Source organism: Miscanthus floridulus, chromosome 4 (assembly GCF_019320115.1).
Source record: "Miscanthus floridulus cultivar M001 chromosome 4, ASM1932011v1, whole genome shotgun sequence".
Classification (NCBI taxonomy): domain Eukaryota; kingdom Viridiplantae; phylum Streptophyta; class Magnoliopsida; order Poales; family Poaceae; genus Miscanthus; species Miscanthus floridulus.
In genome coordinates, this window is record NC_089583.1 from 31,447,956 (window position 1) to 31,463,453 (window position 15,498).

A 15,498-nucleotide genomic window follows, 5' to 3' on the forward strand; every position below is an offset into this window, starting at 1 on the left:
TATTTATAAGCTTCTGTTCAAAACAAACTTTGTTGCGAGATTTTCAGATTGCCCAACAAATAGCTGCAACACCCCAAGGATGGAATTGTTTACCGAAAGGAAACCACCTCTCACACCACTGCCAGCATTGCTCCAGATTGGAAGGAACATTCGTTGCCCCAAAACACTTAGCTACAATTGACCATATCACTTTGGCAACTGGACATTGAAAAAAGAGATGAGCTGTAGTTTCCACACAGTCACAGAAAACACAGTTAGGATCCCCTGCCATTTTCTTTCGTGAGCACCGCATCCTTAGATATAAGCCACAGAAAAAAAAATTATCTTTGACAAATTCAGAGCAAGATAAAGCATTATAAAGTGATTTGACAGTAAACTTGTTACTTTTGCCTAACTTCCATCCAACATTATCAGGTTCATGCCCAAGCTGAAAGCTACAAAGCATCAAGCCATATTTTGTCCCAGTCAGCTCTTAAGTCACCGAAGAGCCATCTTCTAAACGTTATATTGGTACCACTTAAAGCTCGAGCGACCAGAATATCTTTGCACTCAGACAATTCAAAAAGGAAAGGAGCAGTTACACATATTGGATCTTTATATAACCAAGGGTCAAGCCAAAAACGAGTTTTTTTCACCATTATTTATAGCAATCCCTCGGCCCTGTATATAAATGTCTTTCACTTTCAGAAGGTCATGCCAGATTGGGGAATCATTCAATCTATGTTTAACATCATGAATTGACTTATTTTGCATATATACTTGTATTTAACAATTTTTTGCCAGCGCCCTTCTTCTTTTTCCAGCCTCCACCGCCATTTACATAACAGGCTTATATTCATTCTCCTCAAATCTTTGATACCCAAACCACCCTGTTTTTTACTTTTACAAATGATCTCCCACTTGACAAGATGATATTTCTTTTTTGGTTCCACCTCCTTGCCAGAAAAAGGTTCTCCGAATCTGATCCATCTTTTTTATAGTGTTTTTTGGGAGCAAATATATAGACATGTGGTAAATAGGGGAATTATTCAAACTAGAACTAATCAAAGTGGATCTACCTGCAATAGAGAGTGTCCCCCCTTTCCATACATCTAACCTCTTGTTCCCTTTATCAACTAAAGGATGCCAGTCACATGCTTTCAGTCTGATAGGGCTGACTGGAACCCCCAGATATTTAATTGGAAAAAGGCCTATTTGACAATTGAAAATCTCAGCATATTTTTCCCCCAGTTCTCCTCATCATTGAGCATTATAACTTCACTTTTGTTAAAATTTATTTTTAAACCAGCAAGCACTTCAAACAAATAGAGCAGCAATTTCAAATGAACAACCCCCTGCAGATCATGCTTCAAGAAGATTATTGTATCATCGGCGTACTGCAAAATGGCAACACCATTCGGTATAATATGACTAATTAAACCAGTAATCAAACCGTTTTCTTGAGCTCTATGTATCATTCTAGTTAAACAGTCCGCCACAAAGTTAAACAGGATTGACGACAGAGGATCACCCTGCCTTACCCCTTTATAACTTTTTGATGTAAGATTCAATTTTATTATTTACCTTCACGCTCACTGTCCCTCCTGAAACAACATGCTTAATCCAGTGGCACCATTTATCTTCAAATCCTCTTTTTTCCAAACAAGTGAAAAGGAGCTTCCAATTCACTTTGTCATACGCCTTCTCAAGATCAAGTTTCAGTATAACCCTTACCTCTTTTTTCTTTTTAGTTTCATGTAAGATTTCATGTAAGCACATAACTCCAGACATGATATTCCTATTCTTCATAAAAGCCTTTTGAGTACTATGAATTAACTTATCGGCTATAGGTTCAAGTCTGATAATCAAAGTCTTTGTAACCACTTTATACAAGCAAATTAAAAGGCATATCGTGTTGGATATAATATGGGCTTAGGCCATATAATATTTAATAAATCAAATAAAACTCTATGGTACGTAACATTAAGTGTTGCATGGTTTAATACCATACGGGATTTTGACTGAACGCTCACTCAGCTTATATGGTTGGAAATTATTCATCTAAATTGAGAAGCTGAGAAAAGAACAAAGGCGTGCCACACGCGCGCACGCCGCCGCCACCGCCGGCCGGGCCGTGGCAGGCGGGCGTGGCCCGTCTTTTGCCACTTAATCCACATAACAACGGGAGTTACTCCCCTGATGGTGGAGGCAAACTGATTGCGATAGTTACTGTCTCTCCATCATATATCTGAGTCCTCCGTCAATCCAGATAGAGTCCTTTCGCAACCACTCCCGAGAGAAACACACTTCCGCAGCCTTCTAGTTTCCTCGTCCCGTACCTCTGCGCGCACGGACTAGCGGGAGAGCAGGTGCCTCCGGAACCCTCGTCCCCTTCGTCTGCCAGAGAACCTTGCACGGGGTGCGCGGTGATTAGGTTTTTGGGGAGCGACCCGCGACTGCTCGTACACGTACATCTTCTTCTCGGTGATTGCCTGCGGAACGTCTAGGCGTCTTCTTCCTGGTGATCCATTCGTGGGACTGCACTGCGAACATCTTCCTGCATCGACTGTGGTCTGCGACTTCGAGCAACGCACTATGTCGACTAGTGCGAATGGAGCCTTCGATGCCCTCGGCATGGGACCCTCCGCTGGGTACAATCTAATCTCTATGATTTCTGTACTTTGCGTTTTTACTGTATTCATGAGTATGTCATCTCTGCATGCTGTAGTGTTCATCAAAAATATACACATGCACATATATGTCGTCACAAACCTGCTGATATTATTTTTCTAGATTAAACTGATAATGAAATTGTCTAAATTCCTAACAATCCAAAAACCTAATGTTAGGCAATTTTCTGTCAGTGGTTTTGCTGCTACTTTGAAGCCAAATAATTTTGATGGCAAGAATTTCATGATATGGCGTGCCAAGATGGTATTGTGGTTGACTACGATGAACTTCTATCACGCCGCACAGGGGAAGCTTGAACAGTTTACTCCTGAGTAGGAGCGAAAGTTCTTGGCTGCCGATAACCTGTTTCGAGACGCTGTGATTAGTGCACTTCATCACAAGTATAAGAAAAACTACATATCTTGCACATCAGGCAAAGAGTTATGGAATGCTCTTGATGCAAAGTTTGGGGTTTCTGATGCTAGTAGTGAGCTGTACTTTATGAAGCAGCTGTATGACTACAAAATGGTTGAAAACCGTTCTATGGTTGAACAGGCTCATGAGATACAGGCGCTAGCGAAGGAACTAGAACATTTCTCGTGTCTATTGTCTGACAAGTTTGTGGCTGACGGTATAATCGCTAAGCTGCCACCTTCTTGGGGGGATTTTGCTACTTCTCTAAAATACAAGACACAAGAGTTTAGCGTGGCTGAGCTTATTGGATCTCTTGATGTTGAGGAGAGAGCAAGTGCAAAAGACAACCGTGAAAAAGGAGTTGAGTCTTCCGCTACCAATATGGTGCAGAAGAAAAACCCATTTGCATCTCGTAATAAAAAGAAGAAGAACATGCAAGAGAACAACAATGCAAAGGCTAAGCAGACTGCACAGTTTAAGAAGAAAAATAACAAGAAAGCTAGAGGATGCTTTGTTTGCGGGAGTGATAAGCATTGGGCAAGTGCGTGCCCAAACCGCAAATATAAGCAAGAAAAGAAATCAGCAGACATGGTAATTAGCGAGACTAGAGGAGGAACATCTGGATATGGTAATTCTTTACCTTTTGTTCTTTCAGTTTGTCTTTCACCTGAGTGGTGGATGGATAGCGGTGCTAATATTCATGTGTGTGCTGATGTTTCTTTGTTCATTTCCTATCAGGCCGGCAGGAGTGGAGCCTTGCTGATGGGAAACGGTTCGCATGCGCGTGTTCTTGGTGCTGGTACAGTCGTTCTGAAGTTTACTTTGAAAAAGACGGTGCTATTAAAGAACGTGCAACATGTCCCCTCCATCAAAAAGAACCTTGTTAGCGCTTCTCAGATGTGTCGCGATGGCTTTAAAATTGTGCTTCAGTCCAATAAATATGTTGTGCCGAGACATGGAACTTTTGTTGGAAAAAAGTTATGATTGCTGTGGCTTGTTCCGCTTATCTTTGCTTGATGATGTGTGTAATAAAATGGTGAACAATGTTAATGTTTTGGATGAGTCGAATATATGGCATTTACGACTTTGTCACATTAATTTTGGCTGTCTCACGCGGCTTGCAAATCTGAATTTAATCCTAAAATTTAACTTAGTCAAAGATTCTAATTGCCAGGTGTGTGTGCAATCGAAGCAACCGCGCAAGCCTCACAAGGCTACTGAGGCGAGGAACTTGGCACCTTTAGAACTCGTTCATTCAATTTATGCAAAATGAATGGCGAATTGACTAAATGCGGTAGACAATATTTCATAACATTTGTAGACGGTTGTACTAGAATTTACTACGTGTATTTATTAAAAACAAAAGATGAAGCGTTGCATTATTTTAAGGTCTATAAAGCTGAGGTAGAAAATCAACTTGAGAAGAAAATGAAGCGTTTGTGGTCCGATCGTGGGGAGAATATTTCTTAAATGAATTTTCTGAGTTTTACGCGGTGCATGGAATTATTCATGAGAGGACGCCACCATACTCACCACAGTCCAATGGGATTGCAGAGAGAAAGAACCGCACTCTAACTGATTTGGTTAATACCATGTTGAAGACTGCGGGACTATCTAAGGAATGGTGGAGTGAGGCTATATTGACAGCATGTCATGTCCTAAATAGAGTACTCACAAAGAACAAAGAAATCACACCATTCGAGGAATGAGAGAAGAAGAGATTAAATCTCTCTTACCTGCGAACTTAGGGTTATTTGGTAAAGGTGAATGTGCCAATAAACAAAAAGCGAAAGCTTGGACCAAAGACTGTTGATGGTGTCTTTCTTGGTTATGTTATTCACAGCGTGGGTTATAGATTTCTAATTATAAACTCTAGTGTTCCTGAGATGGTTGTTGATACAATCATGGAATCTAGAGACGCTATATTTTTTGAGAATGAGTTTCCCATGAAAAATGCACCTAGCACAACTGGTCATGAATTTATAATTCTTCATGAGCATGAAAATTTTATTCTAATAGAACAAATTGAGGAACCTTATGTGCAAAATCCTGAGGAGGATGACACTATAGTCACTAGAAAAAGCAAGAGACAGAGGACTACAAAGTCTTTTGGTGATGACTATATTGTGTACCTTGTGGATGACACACCAACGACCATTGAAAAGGCATATTCCTCTCGTGATGCTGTTTTATGGAAGGAAGCAGTACGGAGTGAGATGGATTCTGTTATGTCTAATGGAACTTGGGAAATAGTTGATCGTCCCTATGGGTGCAAGCCTATAGGTTGCAAACGGGTGTTTAAGAAAAAGCTTAGGCCTGATGGTACTATTGAGAGGTACAAGGCAAGGCTTATGGCCACGGGTTATACTCAAAAGGAAGGTGAGGATTTCTTTGATACTTATTCACCAGTTGCCCGATTGACCACAATTCGAGTTTTGCTTTCCCTGGCAGCCTCTTATGGTCTTATCGTTCATCAAATGGACGTTAAGACAACTTTCCTAAATGGAGAGTTGGAGGAGGAGATCTATATGGATCAGCTTGATGGGTTTGTAGCAAATGGTCAACAAGGCAAGGTGTGTAAATTATTAAAGTTATTATACGGCCTAAAACGAGCTCCTAAGCAATGGCATGAGAAGTTCGACAGAACTTTAACATCTGCTGGCTTTGTTGTGAATGAAGCTGACAAATATGTGTACTATCGGTATGGTGGGGGTGAAGGAGTCATTTTGTGCTTATATGTTGATGACATACTGATCTTTAGATCCAACCTCAAAGTGATCGAGGAGGTGAGGGAATTTCTATCTAAAAGTTTTGAGATGAAAGATTTAGGAAAGGCTGATGTTATTCTTAATATCAAGCTTCTAAGAGAAGGTGATGGTGGGGTAACTCTGTTACAAACCCATTATGTGGAAAAGGTGTTGAGTCGCTTTGGGTTCAGTGACTGTGCACCTGCTCCTACACCTTATGACCCTAGCGTGCTATTGAGGAAAAATCAAAGAATAGCAAGGGATCAATTGAGATATTCCCAGATCATTGGTTCGCTCATGTATCTTGCTAGTGCAACAAGGCCTGACATCTCATTTACTGTGTGCAAGCTGAGCCGGTTTATGTCAAACCCAGGAGATGATCACTGGCATGCTCTTGAGAGAGTAATGCGCTACCTAAAAGGGACCATGAGCTATGGTATTTGTTATACCGGACATCCGAAAGTGCTGAAAGGCTATTGTGATACCAATTGGATTTCTGATGCTGATGAGCTTTTATGCCACAAGTGGATATGTGTTTTCTCTTGGAGGTGGTGCTATTTCCTAAAAGTCTTGCAAGCAGACTATCTTAACGAAGTCTACAATGGAAGCAGAACTCATAGCATTAGACACTGCTGGATCTGAGGCTGAGTGGCTTCCTGATCTCCTTATGGATTTACCGGTTGTTGAAAAACCTATACCGGCTATTTCTATGAACTGCGATAACCAGACTGTGATTACAAATGTTAACAGTTCTAAGGACAACATGAAGTCCACAAGTCATGTTAAGAGACGACTTAAATCTGTCAGAAAATTAAGAAACTCTAGAGTAATAGCGTTGGACTATGTTCACACGTCTAGCAATCTGACAGATCAGTTCACTAAGGGTCTATCACGTAATATGATAGAAAGTGCATCGAGAGAGATGGGTTTGAGACCCACTTGAAATTTACTATAGTGGTAACATGTTCTATGTGATCGGAGATCCCATGAAGTAGGACGGTGAAACAAGCTAGTAGTAAATTATGAGGAAAGATCCTTAGTAAGACTCATTTCTGATGCATATCTTTCCTTTCTGTAAGGCAGGCTGGCTTTTGCCTTAATGCGTTCCAAGTGGCTTGTCAAAGCAAAGATGTTGCATGGTTTAATACCATACGGGATTTTGACTGAACGCTGACTCAGCTTATATGGTTGGAAATTATTCATCTAAATTGAGAAGCTGAGTAAAGGACAAAGGCGTGCGAGACGCGCATACGCGCCGCCACCGCCGCTGTCGGCCGGGCCGGGCCGTGGCCGTGGCCGTGGCAGGCGGGCGGCGAGCGAGCGGGCGTGGCCCGTCTTTTGCCACTTAGTCCACATAACAATGGGAGTTATTCCCCTTGATGGTGGAGGCAAATTGATTGCGATAGTTACTATCTCTTCCGCTTCCATCTCCTGGGATTCTCCGCTGCCTCTCTTCTCCCTGTCCATATATCCGAGTCTTCCATCAGTCCAGATAGAGTCCTTCCACAACCACTCCCGAGAGAAACACACTTCCGCAGCCTTCTGGTTTCCCCGTCCCGTACCTCTACGCGCACGGAGTAGCGGGAGAGCAGGTGCCTCCAGAACCCTCGTCCGCCAGAGAACCTTACACGGGGTGCGCGGTGATTAGGTTTTTGGGGAGCGATCCGCGACTGCTCGTCCACGTACATCTTCTTCTCGGTGATTGCCTGCGGAACGTCAAGGCGTCTTCTTCCTGGTGATCCGTTCGTGGGACTGCACTGCGAACATCTTCCTGTATCGACTGTGGTCTGCGACTTCGAGCAACGCACTATGTCGACTAGTGCGAATGGAGCCTCCGATGCCCTCGGTATGGGACCCTCCGCTGGGTACAGTCTAATCTCTGTGATTTCTATACTTTGCGTTTTTACTGTATTCATGAGTATGTCATCTCTGCATGCTGTAGTGTTCATAAGAAATATACACATGCATATATATGTCGTCACAAACCTGCTGACGTTATTTTTCTGGATTAAACTGATAATGAAATTGTCTAAATTCCTAACATATCTGACGGTATTGTTGAATCCTGGATGCCTCTTTGATTTTCTGCAGCAAAGTGATAATTCCGTAATTAAGCCTACTGATACCAACTTTATGATGGAAGACGTCGTTGAACATTTGGACAATGTCATCTTTAACAATTGGCCAACAGTTTTGATAGAACTCTATTGGGATCTTATCAGGGCCAGCCGCTTTATTTTTCCCATTTGCCAAAGGCCTTCTTTGATTTCGTTTTCAGAAAAAGGTTTACACAGTAATGCATTATCACTTGCAGAAACTTTTGGGATGTTCTCCCAAATGTCCGATGCGTATTCAGATGCGTGTTTCAGTAAATTTTCATCTCCTTCAATTGTTTGACCCTCATTTTCCAGACTGATAATACAGTTTTTTCTTGTCCTGCTATTTGCACAGTTGTGAAAAAAGGCAATATTGTTATCACCTTTGAGAAGCCAAGTCTCATGGCTTCTCTGGTACCAATATGTTTCTTCTTGCTCAAGACTTTTTAAATTCTCATAAACCAACCACACTTTCCTATCAATTTGCTCAGCCGTCGGATCATTTGATTCCTCTAAAATTTCTAATGCAGCTAATTCATTTTGATATTCCTTTCTCTTTTTCTTAACTCACCGTGGAGGTTAAAACCCCAACCTTTGAAAAATTGTTTAAACAGTTTCAACTTTTGTTGGATCTTATCCAGAGAAGATTTTGCTCTACACGGTTTATTCCAAATTTTCACAACTAAAGGATATGTTAGCACAATGTAATTATAGTAGGCTACCCTTGATTGTGACTGTAATCTTGCCTGTGTGGTTGGCTGCATGTCACCCCGGCTATATGTACACCTGTACAAGATATGTATTACAATTAATTCCAATCACATTTACATGGTATCAATCGCGGTTACGATCCGCTTCCCTTCTGCAACGCTAGCCACTACCGTCGATCCGATCGCCCGCCCCATCGCAGACTCCGTCGCCGGGCGCCGTCGCCCCTGCAGCCGCTGGTTCGCCGCGCTGCCCTTCTCCATTCTAATGCCGGACGACGATGACACTGCGGGCGCCGTGGCTGCCGCCATGGATGCGTACGAGTCTGCCCACGAGGCTCTCTGGGCACAGGCCACCGCCGTCATCAACGTTCGCACCCTCATCCCCGTCGTGCTCGATCAGGCTGCCAACAACTACACCAAGTGGCGGGTTGTTCCTCCCTGTCCTCGGTAAATATGCCCTAACTCGCCATGTCCTCGAGGACACATCCTTCCCCACACGGCCAGCGTGGGCGCAGACGGACTGTGTCGCCTTGACGTGGATCTACGACACCATCTCCAACGACATGCAGTCCTCGGCTCGCCATGCCTGGTGCTATCTCGAAGGCGAGTTCCTTGGCCATAGCGAATCTCATGCGCTCTTCCTCAAGACACAGTTTCGCAACCTCCGTCAAGGTTCTCTGAACATCACCGACTACTGCCACCGTCTCGAGTCGATGGCCACCTCTCTTGCCGAGTATGGCGATCCGATCGGCGATCGACAGCTCATCCTCACGCACTTCTCCGTGGCCTCAACGACAAGTTCTGCCACATGGTCTCCATCCTCAAGATGCATCGCCCGTTCCCGACCTTTACGGAGGCTTGGACTCATCTCTTGCTGGAGGAGATCAAGAACGATGCACGACCACCATCGCCGCCCTCTACAAGCTCCACCTGCGTTCGCCGCCGTACCACACTATGGCGGCAACCACGGTGGCGTCTACGGCAGCACCTACGGCGCCGTCTATGGCCCTCCCCCATATGGTTCATACTATGGGGGAGCTTCACCACCACCACCGGCCTTCCAAGGGCCCTCGCCAGTCTTCCAAACTCCATCGGCGGTGCCCTGGTCGACCCCATTGATGCCCTGGAACCCTGTCCAAGGGGGCTCCTGGAATCAGGACTCGCTGGCGCACTCGTTCAACACCATGACGCTCACTCCGCCAGCGCCCTCCTCTGAGTGGTATGCCGATTCCGGTGTTGGTTCTCATATGAGTGCGGACGCTGGTAAACTCTCCACCATTTTTTCACCTTCATCAAGTACTCCTTCATCTATCATTGTGGGCAATGGGGCGCTCCTTCCTGTTACTGCCACTGGATCACACACTTTTTCTTTTCCGCATCGTAATCTTGTTCTTAACGACATCCTGGTCTCTCCAAACATAATTAAGAACCTGATTTCCATTCGTCGTTTTACCACCGATAAATAACTGTTCCATTGAGTTTGATCCTTTTGGCCTTTCTGTGAAGGACTTGCACACCAGGAATGTGATCGCCAGGTGCAATAGCTCTAGCGACCTCTACCCATTCTACCCCACCTCCACCAGCGCCACCGCGTTCCTCGCTGCTCCCACTTCCCTTTGGCATCGTCGTCTCGGCCATCTTGGGCGTGAAGCTCTGTCCAAACTTATTAGTTCCAGTGTTATTTCTTGTAATAAGGATGATCTAGACCACATATGTCATATGTGCCAACTTGGTCATGTGCGTCTTCCTTTCAGTTCCTCTAGCTCTCGGAATGTTCATAATTTTGATTTAATACACTATGATCTCTGGACATCTCCTATTGTTAGTGTGTCAGGCTATAAGTATTACCTTGTTATTCTTGATGACTGCTCACACTACATGAGGACCTTTCCTCTTCGCCTCAAATCCGAGACTTTTTTTGTTCTTTCTAATTTTTTTTGCTCATATTCGCACGTAGTTCAGTACCACCATCAAGAGCGTCCAGTGTGACAATGGCTGAGAATTCGACAATTCTCAGGCCTGCACGTTCCTCCTCTCCCACGGTGCTACACTCCACATGTCGTGTCTATATACATCCCAACAAAATGGAAAAGCAGAATGTTCTATTCGCACCATCAATAACATTTTGCGTTCCCTTTTGTTTCAGGCGAGCCTCCCTCCGGTTTACTGGGTTGAGGCCCTTCACACTGCGACATATCTTGTGAACCGGCTCCCCACTAAAACCCTCATTTTTTTGACCCCTCACACCTCTCTTTATTCCACTCAGCCCTCTTACGCCCATCTTCGGGTTTTCGACTATGCCTGCTATCCCAACATGTCATCCACGGCACCTCACAAACTTGCCCCCCCATTCCTCTTTATGTGTTTTCCTTGGGTATTCCTCAGAACACAAGGGCTATCGGTGTCTTGAACTCCAATCCAAACGCATTCTCATCTCCCGACATGTCGTTTTTTATGAATCTTTTTTTCCTTCTCTGCCATGTCCACCACGCCCATGGCATCCTCCGCCTTGGATTTTTTAGTTGATGAACATGATTTTACCGCTCCCTTCCCTGGAGCTCGTGCTATGCTTGCAGGTCTTCCACCATCAGCTGCCACCATGCCGCATGCTGTGCATGGCCCTGTGCACGTGCGTGGCCCTATAGCCGCACCTACAAGTTCACCACCATCGGTGCCGCATGCTATGCACGATCCTGTGCACGTGCATGGTCCTGTAGCCGCTCCTCAGCATGCCCCTATGTCATAGTCATCTAGGCCACTACTGCCCAGTTCCACTGTGTTGCCCCAGCCGACCAGCGCTGCTGCCCCTATGCATCCCACACAGGCTGTTGCCAGCCGCGCTGGCGCCACATCCTCCACGGCGCCTCCGAGTGCTGTCGGTTCTGCTGCCCCTGATGCTTGTGCGTAGGTTGTTGCCAGCGGCACTGGCCACACTGCTACCACCAGGCCGATCTCCATCACTCTGGTCACCAATGCGCATTCCATGCGCATGCGCGACAAGGTTGGCATTGCGCAGCCCGTGGATCGTCTAAACCTCCATGCTGTGCCCATGTCGCCATTGCCGCGCTCTGTTCGGGATGCTCTGTCAGATCCAAATTGGTGTGCTGCTATGCAAGCTGAGTATGATGCACTTCTCGCCAATGACACCTAGAGTCATGTTCCTCGCCCCCCTGGCGTCAATCTGGTAACCGACAAGTGGATTTATCGTCATAAGCTACTCACCGATGGTTCTCTTGATCGCTACAAGGCTCGCTGGGTTCTACGGGGTTTCACATAGCGCCCCGGTATTGATTTTGATGAAACTTTCAGTCCAGTGGTCAAGCCAGCGAGAGTTTGGGTGGTTCTGTCCTTGGCCCTCTCTCAGCATTGGCCCATTCATCAGCTTGATGTCAAGAATACATTTTTACATGGCACTCTGACAGAGACAGTCTACTGTGTCCAACCTTCCGGTTTCGTTGACTCGTCCCGTCCGGATTTTGTCTGTCGACTCAACAAATCTCTATATGGTCTGAAGCAGGCTCCTCATGCTTGGCATACCAGGTTTGCCGCACACCTCCTATCCCTTGGGTTTGTTGAGGCCAAGTCACATACTTCATTGTTTACATATCATCGAGGCTCCGACACCGCCTATCTGCTATTATATGTTGATGACATTGTTCTCACTGCCTCCTCAGTTGGGTTTCTTCAACATATCATTGCTGCCTTACAGTGTGAGTTTGCTATGATAGACATGGGCCAGCTTCATCATTTTCTTGGTGTCTCCGTCGCACACTATGATGATGGTTTATTCCTCTCTCAGCAGCAGTATACTCTAGATATTTTGGAGCGCACCAGGATGAGTGCTTGCAAGCCTTGCAGCACCCCCATCGACCTGCACTCCAAGTTGTCTACAGATGGTCCTCCAGTTGCTGACTCCACACACTACCGCAGTTTAGCTGGTGCTCTCCAGTATCTGACATTCACTCGTCTAGACATTGCCTATGCCGTCCAGCAGATCTGTCTCTATATGCATGATCCTGGAGAGCCACACCTTGCTACTCTCAAACGGATCTTATGCTACTTACAGGGCACTCTGTCACTTGGCTTGACTCTGCGCCCCTCATCACCTGCTGAGCTTGTTGCCTATACTGATGCTGACTGGGCCGGCTGCCCCGACACTCGCCAATCGACCTATGGCTATGCAATGTTCCTTGGGGATAATCTGGTGTCCTAGTCCTCCAAGCATCAACATAGTCTCTCGGTCGAGTGCAGAGGCCGAGTTTCACGCTGTGGCAAATGGTGTCGCTAAAGCTTCTTGGCTGCATCAGTTACTTATGGAGCTTCGCCACCCACCTCGCTGAGCCACGTTGGTCTATTGTGATAACATTAGTGCTGTCTACCTCTCCACCAACCTAGTCCAGCATTAGCACACGAAGCATGTTGAGATTAATCTCCATTTTGTTCGGGAGCGAATCACCCTTGGCCAAGTTCGGGTTCTTCATGTCCCAACGACATCTCAGTACGCCGACGTCTTCACCAAGGGTCTCCCCACCTCTGTGTTTCAGGAGTTTTGATCCAGCCTGAACGTTCGTTGTGCTCCCGTTCTGACTGCAGGGGAGTGTTAGCACAATGTAATTATAGTAGGCTGCCCTTGATTGTGGTTGTAATCTTGCTTGTGTGGTTGGCTGCATGCCACCCCGGCTATATGTACACCTGTACAAGATATGTATTACAATTAATTCCAATCACATTTACAGGATAGAACTCAGGATTGTTAAACCAATTTAGATCAAACTTGAATTGTATGAAAGGCATGCCCACTTTTTCCCCAGAGGAGATAATCAAAGGGTTATGATCTGAAACTTCACTAGACAGTCTGTTCACCATGGCTTGGGGAAACAAATCTTCCCACTCTCTTGATACCAAAATTCTATCTAGTTTTTCCAGAATGGGATCACTACTGGAGAACAGACTTTAGAACGATGTTCCAATTTGGCATTAGCCTCGGCATTTTTTGCCCCCGGGACTAAAGGACCCTTTAGTCCCGGTTGGTAATACCAACCAGGACTAAAGGTCCCTGCCCAACGGTCGTCCGCGGGGCAGGGGCCTTTAGTCCCGGCTGGTATTACCAACCGGGACTAAAGGTAAACCTTTAGTCCCGGCTGGTAATACCAGCCGGGACTAAAGCTTTTAGTCCTGGTTTGGGTGATGCCCCGGGAATAAAGATTAATCTTTAGTCCCGGTTTGGACCCCTAACCGGGACTAATAATCTCGGCCTATAATTCAGCTCATTTCTTCCTCCCCGAGCCCGAGCCATTCCATTCAAACTCACTGCCTCTGTTTTTCAGCTTGCTGTTGTTCTTGCTCGTCCCCCTCCATTGGTGTTGCTCTTCGATTTTGGAGGTAACAAACTTAATCCTCTTATGTTTTATCAGTAGCTTATCTCATTTTGCGATGTAGATGCATGTGTAACTTTATATGTTGGACTTTATTATGATTTTATATGTAAACTTAGAAAATTGTAGAAAATCCGTACTAGTTGAACTTGCGGACCGTGTTCAAGTCGGCGAGCATGTTCTCTGCCGAGCGGTAACGGACGTCAAGGAGGAGCTTTGATTCTACGAGGGAGAGCGGCAACGGTCGTGGAAGACCGTGTTCCCTTTCTCGTGGAATCGGAGCTCTTCCTTGGCCTAGTACGGTGCCGTCCGGTGGAGAAATGCTCGCCGAGTTGATCACGTAAGCAAGGTCAACTAGTATGGATGGTTATTTATTGAAACATGTTTTTGAGCTATAATTTGATGGATATTTGATAACTTCAGACCTACAAATGTTACTATCCTCGGCAACCTAAACGTCCGCGAGCTCGTCGATATCGAGCAGGTCACTTAGAATTATTTTTTCCATGAAATGAACTACTTAGAAATCATGCCTTTTTTTAGAATTAAATTTTCCATGAAATGAAAAACTTAGTAAATAGTTAGAAAATTATAGAAAATCCGTACTAGTTGAACTTGCGGACCGTGTTCAGCTCGGCCAACATGTTCTCTGCCGAGCGGTAACGGACGTCAAGGAGGAACTTTGATGCTACGAGGGAGAGCTGCAACGGTCGTGGAAGACCGTGTTCCCTTTCTCGTAGAATCGGAGCTCTTCCTTGGCCAAGTACGGTGCCGTCCGGTGGAGAAATGCTGGCCGAGATGATCACGTAAGCAAGGTCAACTAGTACGGGTGGTTATTTATTGAAACATGTGAAATCCGTACTAGTTTTGTTTAAATATATCATTTTAGAAAATATGAAATTTACACTAGTTTGCAAAAATAAGTATAGAAAGTAGATGACAACTGGTACCGGATCATCGGCCTCTTGTTCGGTTGCGAAACGACTGAGGCCAGAACTCCCTCTCATTATCTGCGGCAAGTGTAAGCAGAAGATTGTGATGGAGTACCGAGTCAAGAGACAGGGACCCAACAAGGGCCGTGTTTTCTACAAGTGCCCGGATCGCGATATGAGTTTCTTACACATTTTATCTTTATGGCTAATTGACCTACTTTTCTTGAATATTTTTGACTAAATATTTTTTAGCTTTAATTACAGTGGGAGGGCAATGGATGCGATGGTTGGTACTGGGAGGAAGATTATGCTACATACGTGCAGAATTTGGGTGCGCTTGAGGTAGCGGCTGCTGCTGATGAGGCAGTGAGCCAGCAGGAGAAGCTTATTGATATTCAACAGAAGAATGATTTGTCTGTTTTAGTTGCGTACGATCACGAAATAATTATGTTACTGAAGTGCATTATAGTTTTAGTTTGTTTAGTGATAGTTGGGATTGCTTACATTGTAGCCAGACTTAGTTAATTAATCAACCGTGTGTGTGTCATTTATGTTGTGTAATAAAATACTAAATT

The 15,498-nt window shown here is 45.1% G+C and overlaps 1 protein-coding gene across 1 annotated transcript; it reads left to right on the top strand.

The window, feature by feature from the left end:
• Positions 1-12,346: 12,346 nt before the first annotated feature.
• On the top strand, positions 12,347-12,829 carry LOC136548349 (uncharacterized mitochondrial protein AtMg00810-like). Its single transcript, XM_066539910.1, has one exon. The coding sequence runs from the start codon at positions 12,347-12,349 to the stop codon at positions 12,827-12,829; it is 483 nt and encodes a 160-aa protein (XP_066396007.1).
• The last annotated feature ends 2,669 nt before the right edge of the window (positions 12,830-15,498 follow it).